Source organism: Amphibalanus amphitrite, unplaced genomic scaffold, assembly GCF_019059575.1.
Source record: "Amphibalanus amphitrite isolate SeventyFive unplaced genomic scaffold, NRLGWU_Aamphi_draft 001266F_arrow, whole genome shotgun sequence".
NCBI classification, from domain to species: domain Eukaryota; kingdom Metazoa; phylum Arthropoda; class Thecostraca; order Balanomorpha; family Balanidae; genus Amphibalanus; species Amphibalanus amphitrite.
The window spans coordinates 185,238-195,402 of record NW_024882759.1 but is presented as its reverse complement, the minus strand read 5'-3'; the positions used below and the strand labels follow the sequence as shown (position 1 = coordinate 195,402).

Genomic DNA, 10,165 nt, shown 5'->3' with positions numbered 1-10,165 from the left:
GTAAACAGAACAGACTCACGACGTAGAGGAACTAAATGCGAGTGTGTGCCCCGATTTGTTCCGAGCTTGTCCCTAAAAGCTATTTATTTGAAATGTTCGGTGCAATCAAGCTTGATGTCTGCCGACCCGATAAATTGCTTGTCCCAAAGGGCTGAGACTGACAATTAGCAGGAATGGAAGAAACTCATTTTGCGAGAAATTTTATGGGTGCCCCCATCGGCAGTAAGATAGATAACCAAACAGATAAAAAACAAATAAACTAGCAAACGTCTGCTTGTGAACAATTGGTACCAAACAGTTTGCTAACCACTAACAATGTTATTTTTTAGTATCCTAGCTGATCAGAGCGCAGAGTGATGACGTAAATTGGTCCCGGTGTCACTGAAGTGGTCTCATTTTTCGTAATTTGCTACCACAGACGCTTGTCGTCTCTCTCGATGTTTCAGAGCCGTTAGATAACGCCATTGAAATGCCATTAGAGGCAGGATTCGCTGTTGAAACACAGTACAAAATCCCGCTAAGCGTTGTGCTGGGTTTTGTACCCATTGCGCTGTGAGCAAGCTCCGTGAGTCAGCAAAGCTAGATTCAGAGACAGACATTGTTTTACAGCCGTCCTCCAGCCGCAGACACTTCACGCCAATATGCGTCAGATTTTTCCGGGAGTGAGCGGTTTGTTTTGAGTGCGAGATCGGTTTATTAACACGGTCAGGCCGGGGTGTTACCGGACTGGAGGACCGCCGCCGACCGACTGTCACCTGGCGCCGACTCCCACTGAGATCATACGGCACCGACCGGCGCGGCCGCAATGATTTCGCCACGCACACACTGCTCCGTTTACCCGGCGGTAAATATTCATCAATAACTCGGTCAACGTTCGTAAATGATCACCAGGTGAGTTATGCTTCTTGAGAAAGAGTAAACGAAGCATCCTTATTCAGTTTGCATCGTTTCTCTGAAGCGGTCTGGGGCCGCGCCGATCCCCTTCCCCTGTTCTGCAGAGCCGCCGCCGCCGCCCGGCGCGGGCCTCTCGCGGCGGGCGGTGGCGGCGGGCGGCGGGCGGTGGCGGAGGGCGGTCAGTGGGCCGCCGCCCGCCGCCCGTCGGCGCCGGCCCGCTCGGTCAGCACGATCACGGCTCGGCTGCCGGCGGCGGCCCTGTTACAGTCGATATCAGTGTTGGGGTAGGTCGGGCCGCGCCGGCCGGCTGCCAGCCGCTCCCTGCCGGCCAGCCGGTGCAGCGCGGCTGCCAGGGGTGGCCGCTGCCGCCGCCCCGCCGCACCGCCCGCAGACACGGGTCGCAGGCCAGGTGAGGAGGCGCCGCACCGCTCCAATCACCCCCGGGAAGCCCGACGCGGGTCAGTCGCGGACCACTAGTCGCGATCGGGTCCGTCCGATCGGTGGGAGCGTCGCCCCGCTTCCCTCCCGGATGGAAAGGGAGGCAGAGCTCAATCGGAAATCCCGCCGGCGGCGGCGTTTGCCTTCAGGCGTTACCGGTCGTCGTGGCTGATTGCCGAGAGCCGTTGGCCGACCAGCCTTCGGGTTTATCCACTGGGAGTGGGGTCACGCCAGCACGGTCAGCGCTATTTGCTTAGTGATGCACAAAGAATGTCACCACCAAAGGCCAAAGCGATGACGCGGATGGCCCCTCTCCCCGTTCGGCAGCGTTCGAGCGCTATTGTACGACCGGCAGTGGTATATCGGTAGCGTGCGGCGGATCGCTAACGGCCAGCCGCTATTACTCAGCCGTTCTCGAGTTCGCTGAAATCGGGCGACCGGCTCCGTTTCGTCCGGTGGCCAAAAGTCATGTCAGCGCGGTGTTAACACTGCATTGTAAAACGTTATCGGTCGGCGGCACCAGCCGGACCACCCTTCTGCCGCGCTGGCCGTCCAAAAACGCTGCGGCTAGATTTTTGACATCGGAATTTCCCCCTGAAATCCCAGCACTGGTCGCTGCCTGCCCCATCGAGTGGCACTCCCGTTAGCCCGCCGGCGGCGCGTGGGGTACTTACGAATGCGTCCATTTTCATGTCGACCTCGGGCCGCACCCGATTGTTGAGTGTGATGATGCGGTTCAAGATGACGGCGTCCGGCGGCGCCTGCATGGTGACGTCGCCATCGAACGCCTGAGAGTGCTCGATCGAGCAGGGGTTCTTCCACTGAGAGCGTCTCGCCGTCGGTGCCGACATGGCCGGTGAGAGTGACGATAAAAACAGGAACAGAAATACTGACGGGTCTGCAAAACGGAGACGGCGGCTGTTAGAGGTCGGTTCACATGGACAGGCACGCATGCATATCAGCAGGTCGGTGCGGGGTAGCGGCGGCACGTGTCCCACACTCGGGGACGGACGGACGGCCACCGTCGTCGGTGTGGTCGGGAGACTGCACCGACGCACACGACACCACCCCTGCCAAGGTGGGCGCCGGGCGACCGTTTACAGCTCTCAGACAGGTGCCGCGGTCCGAGGTCTGACTCACAGTCACACGACAGGCGAACAGAAACACGGCGACTGATATAGACGGCAGCCGCCCGCGCCACGCGCATAGACATACACAGAGCTCCTCCACGAACTAAGACGTCATTAAACGTTCCGACATCGTGCGGAGGAGTTCCACGGGATGGCGCACGGCGCAGGCACCAAAAATGGCCTCATACGTCAGGCCTGACTCATGCTTCAGTTTTATGCCGCCAATTTTGACATTTCGTACACGCTTTGTCAATCTGATGGCGAATGTCAAGCGATTCATGCCAGAAATACCTGTCGTTTTCATTGAAACAAACGTCACCCCATTCATTTCATTGTCGTTCAACCGGCTTAGGAGATTTGAAACAGGTTGATGTCACCGACATGGGATTATACTAAATTACACTAAATAACAAAGTAAACAAACACATCACGGAATAAATTCAACCGCAAACACCGCTGATAAGCCGGTTGCGGGGGAGGAAAAATCACCTGTCTTCTGGCCGCCATCCCAATTAAGACGGCGGTCGGTGGACCACAGCGGCAAGTGCCGCGCCATGCCGCGGGTACGCCACTGCTCGCCGCACTAGCCGTCTCGACCGCGCCATTTGGCCGCGTTTAACGAGCGGCGCAGACGCGCTGTGCGCCGCGCTCGCCGCGCTGCGCCATTCCACGGAGAGGGCGGTAATTTCGGCGGAGCGGCGGTGTCGGCGCGGCGGCGGCGGAGGCGGCGCGGCTGCGGCAGAGACGGCGCTGCAGGGCGATGTCATTGCGCAGTGAAGCCGTCAGCCGCCGCCAGCCCACCCTAACGGACTCGCGGCACACACAGGCCGACCATGAGAGTGACAGAGAATTGCCCGGGCGCGCTGCAGAACTAATGCCACCGCCGCCGCGCCGCGCCGGTGCCGGCGGCGCACCGAACACCCATTCCGGCGTGCTGTTGCCGGGCCGCAGCTCAGGTCATCGAGGTCACGCTGACCGGCGCGAAGGGGAGTCGAGGACAGCGCGCAGGTGGTGGCCCACCTTCCGCGCTCGGTCGAGGCGAACACGAGCTGCAAGTAAACGCCGTCCACTCCCCCGCGGCCGGAGACACCAACGGCGCACCTGCGACATCGCCGGCGCACCTCGACCGGTCCGTCTTGCACGCGCAGTCAGCCGCGACCGATCGGCGAACAAAGCGGCCGTCCGCGCGTGGACCTTGTGCCGAGCATGACATCATAGCCGTCTCTGGGACCGCGCCGCAACTGCACCAATAATAAGCATCTGCCAGCAGGCGCGACGCGTCAGCCGAGAGGGGCGACCTTCTGACCACCGCGCCGACTGCGTCATCTGTGTAGGACGTCACGTCACAGCGGCGTGTGTGTGTCTGTCTGCGGACCGGTGTGTGTCGCTGACGCGGAGCCATCTGGGCGCGGCAGAACAGTGTCCTGTCACTGTGTACACACACCGTGTTGGCGGCATGCACTGTTCAGTCGCCGGGGCGGTTAAAGACACCGCCGACCGGAACATCTCCCCAGGCGCTTGTATAGGACGGACCCGACGCCTCCAGCCGAGTCCCAGAGAGGGACTATTCGTCATCACAGCCAGCACGTGCCTGGGGACGTGATACGGCAAATAAACGGTACCAACAGCTCTTTGGTGTTAGAGCGAGGGGAGCTCTCATGACCCGTCACCGCCCCGATAGCGGTATAGTGGTCCATTATGAACCAATAGCCGCAGACCCGTCAGCACGATGATTAATGCCGATTTGGATGACAGTTGGCCGGAAAAGAGTCTTAGGGTAGGCTGGTGGAGCTCAGCGGCGTGGTGTCTTAACCAGTTATTGAATGATTTATGAACTAATCCGGACACTTTCAGAAGTGCAACGACTAGCAAGCGGCGCTTTAGTAGCACATGCTGCAAAAATCAACCAGAGATAATCGCTTTGATAGCGACAAGGCAATAGAGATAATGTGCATCAATAAACAATGCGGCACCAAAGCAGCAGCCCTGCGGAATGCCGGCAATCACAGTCGCTCGCCCTTGGCTGTGCCCGTGCCGGCCAGCTGCCGTCGACAGTGCACACAGATGTCAACGGCAATCGTCCACACCATCAGCCGCACCAGGCGTGCAGACGGGCGAGCGCTTCGACACCAGCCGAAATCACGACTGGTGTCCGGCTCTCGGTGACCGTCACGATGTCGCTGCGCCCGGCGCCTGCCGTCGCGGGTCCCCTCAACCAGGGCAGGGTCCGGGTCAGCGCTGCCCCTGCGACTACTGCGCGGCTCGTGCGGTGCCCTTTCATCGGGTCTTATCTCGTCGTTTACTTTATTGGGACTGTTAGCGGGAAGCCGGCGGTCTCGTGTGAGCTGTTCCGTTGCCCGGATCGTCTTCCGGACCGTTGGAACGCCGCTAGGGGGGAGGGGGTACGTCACAGCCCGGCCGCGTGACGCGATCGGCCACCGTATAAAGACAGCTTTAGACAAAAACTGGACGCGAACGAGACGGTAAAATGGATTTATGCTTTAAAAAAAGAAACGAGCACATCGCAAGAAGCAAAAATGTGTTTCTAGATTGAATTTCGTTGAGAACTGAGTTCACACACTACACAGCTGGCTGCTTTGTGACAGTTGAAGAACTAGGCATTAAGGAGCTTCTCACGCGAGAATTACGCCTCGGCGATTTTTGGTGTTTCTCTCCACCACAGCCTAATCTGTCGGCCGTGTCAGCAGGCTCTCATGAAGCCGCGCGCGCGCTGTCGTCGGCTACCTGCACAGGCCACTTTCTAAAATTTGTTCACGGCCTTTCTGTGGCATTGACTGTGGCGACACTCCGCGAAACGTCACACGATCGGGACTTGCGGTGGATACCGCCAGTGGGTTACTGGTGTGATTGAAGAGGTCAGCGGGGAGGTCAGGAGCCACACGGGCAGTCCTCAGCGTCAGGAGTACGGGGTACCTGATGGAAAGTCCCGACTCATCTCTGGGCAGTGTCTGGTGCCCGTCCACGTCAACTCATCGGAATGCATGCCACTCATTTCAGGTAGCGCTTGACGTCACGAGAGGCAATAGTATCGCCTCATTGATCTGTACTTTACGTGCCACTGTTCTGTTTGACTGTGTGCCTCAGCAGTAGCTAAAAGGCGGCACCAGGCGTTAAAAACGTTTCTTTCCACGCCGCCTGGCAATGCGCAGTATCGGCCTGAATTCGTCACCAAAAACCAACAAATCGCCTGGCCACCTTGCAATCGCAAGCAAGCGAACAGCCGACTCAACACCGGCGAATTACCAGGCAGCAAGTCAACGCACCGGTCGCCGCCCTCGTCCGGTCGAAATTGCGCCCCGGCCGGGCCGACCCGTGAGAGTCGGCCGGGTCTAGCAGGTCGAGCGGAGAAGGTCGAGTCGAGCTGCTCGGCCACTATACCGGCGGATAAAGATGTCGGCTCGTCGACAGCTCCGAGGCCTCCCCCGCTGCTGCGTCATCCGACACGTCATCACGGCGCGATCCAGGCGCCAGCCAGACCGGCGCCCCAGCTGATAGTGTGAGCCAGTGAGTGAGTGTGTGACTAGGACGTCACTGGCTCCAGTCAGGCGCGCCGCCGAGCCATGCCGCACAGGTGAATGGAATGATGTCCTGTCCAGGCCGGCGCAGGGTCACCGTCAGAGCGGTGGTAGGGAGATCCCTGACCGCAGCGCCGCCGTCCGGACTCGTCACCGGCTGTAACCATTGGGAGGCGTTCACCTGAGACATGCGAGCCGTGACCGGTCACCGGGTCATCGGTAACCGGAACGGGACGGACACGGCCGACCTTGTCATGGTCAGCCGATGTCCAGGCCGCACTGGGACCGACATTCTCCACCGGCCGTTGTGTTACGTTAGAACTAAACCTACGTCATTGCGAAAGAATAGCAAACTGATGCGTCATGAGGAGCAGCCGGTACCCACGGAGCCGGCGACGGTGGACCGGACTCAGACATCGGAACAAACTTTGTAACTGCTGAGTCTTGATCCTGCCACCCACGCTTTATAATCATGACACCTGGCTATCCGTGCTAAGCCGTGTCGAGCAGCGACAGCACGCAGATTCGTTGAGAAAACGTCCGGAAGGGACGGCCAGGTTCCCTGGCTGACTAACACAGGGTCTCGCCGGCACGAGGCCGCTCAGCTCCCCTCCAATTGTTCGGAGCCGCCGCCGCCGCCGCCGCCGCCGCCGTCGACACCTGCCGACGGCGACTCACGTGTCGGAACGTGTCGTCAGCACGTGGCGACCACGTGAGTTTAGCGCGCGACACTTGAATCGACACGCACGTCTGCCGCTGTTCGATGCGATGCGCGGCGTGTTGGCCAGTCCGACTGCCCGATATACCCGGTGCCGAACTGTGTGTCCGTGCACTGAGTTCACCTGACAGTCCTGAGACCTCACACGACTAATGGCACGGCGGCGAAGACGGCGCATTGAGCGCGCGCGGCCAAAAATGTGTCAGACACGCCGGCAGTGACCTAGTGAAATCCCGACCTATCTCGAGAGTGTATTCGACAGCGGGCCGACCGCGCCTTGAGCGCGGCCGCCGCTGCCGCTATGATACGGTCCGTTTATGAACAGGGCGATCGGAGCCCATTGACTGGCCGCCGAGCTGTTGTGATGGGACGGGGCGACAGACCGGTTTCAGCGGCGGCCCGCTGACACAGTCGCACGCCCCCTCTAACCTACAGCGGGCCGACAGATTTGGACAGATAACCGGCGGCTTGCGGTCGTCGTCAGGACTGCAGGGGGGCAGACGGGGCAGGGGACACACGGCGGTCCTCTCTGCGGTACCAGCGGCACGCGAACAGTCAACGACCCGCATTTTTCTCTCCGCTCGTCTCCTGAGAAGGGGGCTTTCTAACGACAGTGAAAATGCGCTGTGGGGTCAACAACCGGCAGGCATGGGGACGGGGACCGTGGCTTCGCTCCCTGCTGCTGAGCCCCCACGGCGCCAGGCCGAGCGGCCGGCCGCGCCGCGCCGCGCCAGACGCCACAGCAAGGCCGCCCATGGGCGCTTCACGAAACCGCGGGTCAACACCACGCCGGGATGGTACCAGGAACATGCCGGCTGCAGGCGGGGCGACCCAGTGAGCCTCGGACCGACACCCCGCGCCGGCTAACAGTCCGGCACCGCGCCTAATTGCGTCATGCATACGGCATCATCTTGCATCATACGCTGCATACCGGGTTATCGTACAGACCGTGTTCGGTGTGATGATTTTTGTGAGTCCATCATGTTTTCAGCGTACCCGATCGAACGGCAGTGGACAGCCAGGTGGGCGCCCAGACGCCACTCCAGTAATCCCCCGACACCTAGACATAACAGTCTGGCAAAATGATTAGCCTTGCAAGCATGGAAATGGGCGCGAGTGTCTGAGCGCACCCAGCTTGTCGCCGCGGCCGGGCAGAGACGGTCGGCACGCTCTCCGTGTCCTCCGTCAAATCACGCTGTAAGCTGGCTCTCCGCCGACGCCGCGCACGACCAGTTTGTCGGTCGCTCACCAAACGACATCCCCAATCTACATGGTGTGACAGGGGTGCAGGGAACGGGGGAGCGGATCAGCGCGCAGCCGAAATGCCAGCAATGCCAGCGATTTTTACCCACCCTTTGCCGTGGATTTAACTAGATAGTTTCACATTCAAAACAGAACATGCCGAGTGTTAGAAAATGGAGTACAGTTACGAGAGAAGTTATTTGGTGTCGGCCAATTGTTCATCCACCAGTTGATAGGTAGGTTCGGTCCGGTCAACTACACAATGAAATATAACAGTGCATATAAGGAAATATATTTTCGTATTTCATGGACTCTGACGTCAGGCAATGAAAGGGACCTATCGATATTGAATTTTGCTAAGCTTAATTGATGTTCGTACTTCGTTGTATAGAAAAACAAAACTTCAAAATAAAATTAACAGTAAACCATGCATCCGCTATTTACAGCTTCTAGTACGTGGTGTATGCAAAATTGTCCGGGAACTCGGGTTCGTTTTTCATTTTCAATAAAAAACACAATTCTAGCGAACAGTGTTTTTAACTATTGAACACAAACCTTCGGTTAGTATGTGCATTTTATGTGTGCATATTTTACGTGCAAAACGGTGATAGTTTGGAAATTACCAATCATAGTTAACTCAAAATATAGGAACCTTACAGCCGCTCGGAATACCAGAAACTCTTATACCTACGACAATAAAAATTAATTAGAACCTCAAACCTTTCGGTCCGTGCTCGACTGATACAATTCGACGATGTACTCACGTTTGAATAAATACTGGAATGCGTGGAGGCAGGGTGTGCTGTGTCGTACCGTCGCCGCCGACACGGGCACGGTCCGCCTCCGCGAGCCGTCGACGGCGTGCACATGGGCCGTCTGTGTGACGGTGTGTGCACAGTCGAGCGGCCCGTGGCCGCAGTCACATGGCACCCTGCACTGGCACGCGCTGCACTCGGAGCTGTCACCCCGCGACGCCGACGTCAACTCCATCACGGCTCGTCCTCTGATAGCGCTCTCTCTCGCTCTCTGTGCTATCTCTCTCGCTCTCGCCGTATGCTCTACCGACCAGCCGCGGCCGCCTATGTCGCCTCACCGACTCCTGCCGTGCTACTAATGCACCTCATAGCGTACACACGTATAATATCGTTCATCCAAAGCGCCTCGCTCACCAGCCGTCTCCATTGGCTGAGCGCAGTGCGGTGGGCGGGGCCGTGACGTCAGACAAGGTGACGTCACCTCGCCGGCTCGAAATCCCGGCGGCTGCCGACCGCGTCATACGTTGCATGGCAGAGCGGCGCGCGGCCCGGCGGTGCAACCACGTGCAACGGGCGGCCGACGACCAGCACCGACGGCCAGCGACAGCCGCCCCCTCGGCAAACCTTCCAACGGGAACTGGGGCGTGTCACGCTGACAGGGGGAGGGGACAAGGCCGTCTTCTCACCGTTCGGGGTCGCCTGAATCACCGGAACCTACTTCAGACCCGATAACGCATTCCGATGACGTAGCGCGTATCCGGGAGTGCCGGTGTCGACGCAATACGCACCGCTATCGTCGTCTGGCCGGCGTGGGAGTAATCAGAGCGAGCCCGGCTGCTCGGCCAGCTCCGCGCAGGACTGACTGAAGCTATAATTGTCGCCGCATTTTATTGCTCGCTGAGACGGCTTATCTGGATTTATCGGTTCGTAATATGGCGGTGACGACCTGCTGAATTGGGAGTGGGCCGGCGATCGGACATCACCGGTCCATGGGAGCAGCGGCGGGGCACAGGTGCAGTCGGCGGGCAGAGCTGGGCAGCTATCGGCGGCGGGGGCGGCGGAGGCGGCAGGTACAAAGTGCTGTCGTCGCCCTGCGCGATGCCGGTGCTGCCGGACAGCTGCTGGGCTCCCGTCGGCCCACTGAGTGCCTTATTGTCGTCAGCGCCGGACGCGCCGCGCCGGCCGATTGGACAGTGGCGAGACACCGAGATTAGATAAACTGTTCTCGTTAACGGTGAGCGAGAATCGTTGCGCGACCTGCATCCGGAAACAGTTTGCGAGGCTGCGCATATGGGAGGTTCCGATTCTCAGAGGCAAAAACTAAAAAGGCAAATTTTCTGCGCCCATATCAGTTCAGCATCATAATGTTCATCGACTTTCCAACCTTTGATCGTAAAGGTTTAGTTTTACCTGTTATTATGGCATCATCGTTATTCGTTACAGCCACTGGGA

The 10,165-nt window shown here is 58.9% G+C and overlaps 1 protein-coding gene across 1 annotated transcript; it reads right to left on the bottom strand.

Moving 5' to 3' along the window:
• Positions 1–2,006: 2,006 nt before the first annotated feature.
• Positions 2,007–9,054, bottom strand: LOC122371643 (the record flags this gene model as incomplete). The annotated part of the gene is made up of 2 exons (XM_043348089.1): positions 8,723–9,054; positions 2,007–2,230 (listed from the first exon to the last, which is right to left on the bottom strand). Coding segments are annotated over exons 1-2 (450 nt in total), but the record flags the coding sequence as incomplete, so codon positions are not given.
• Positions 9,055–10,165: the final 1,111 nt, after the last annotated feature.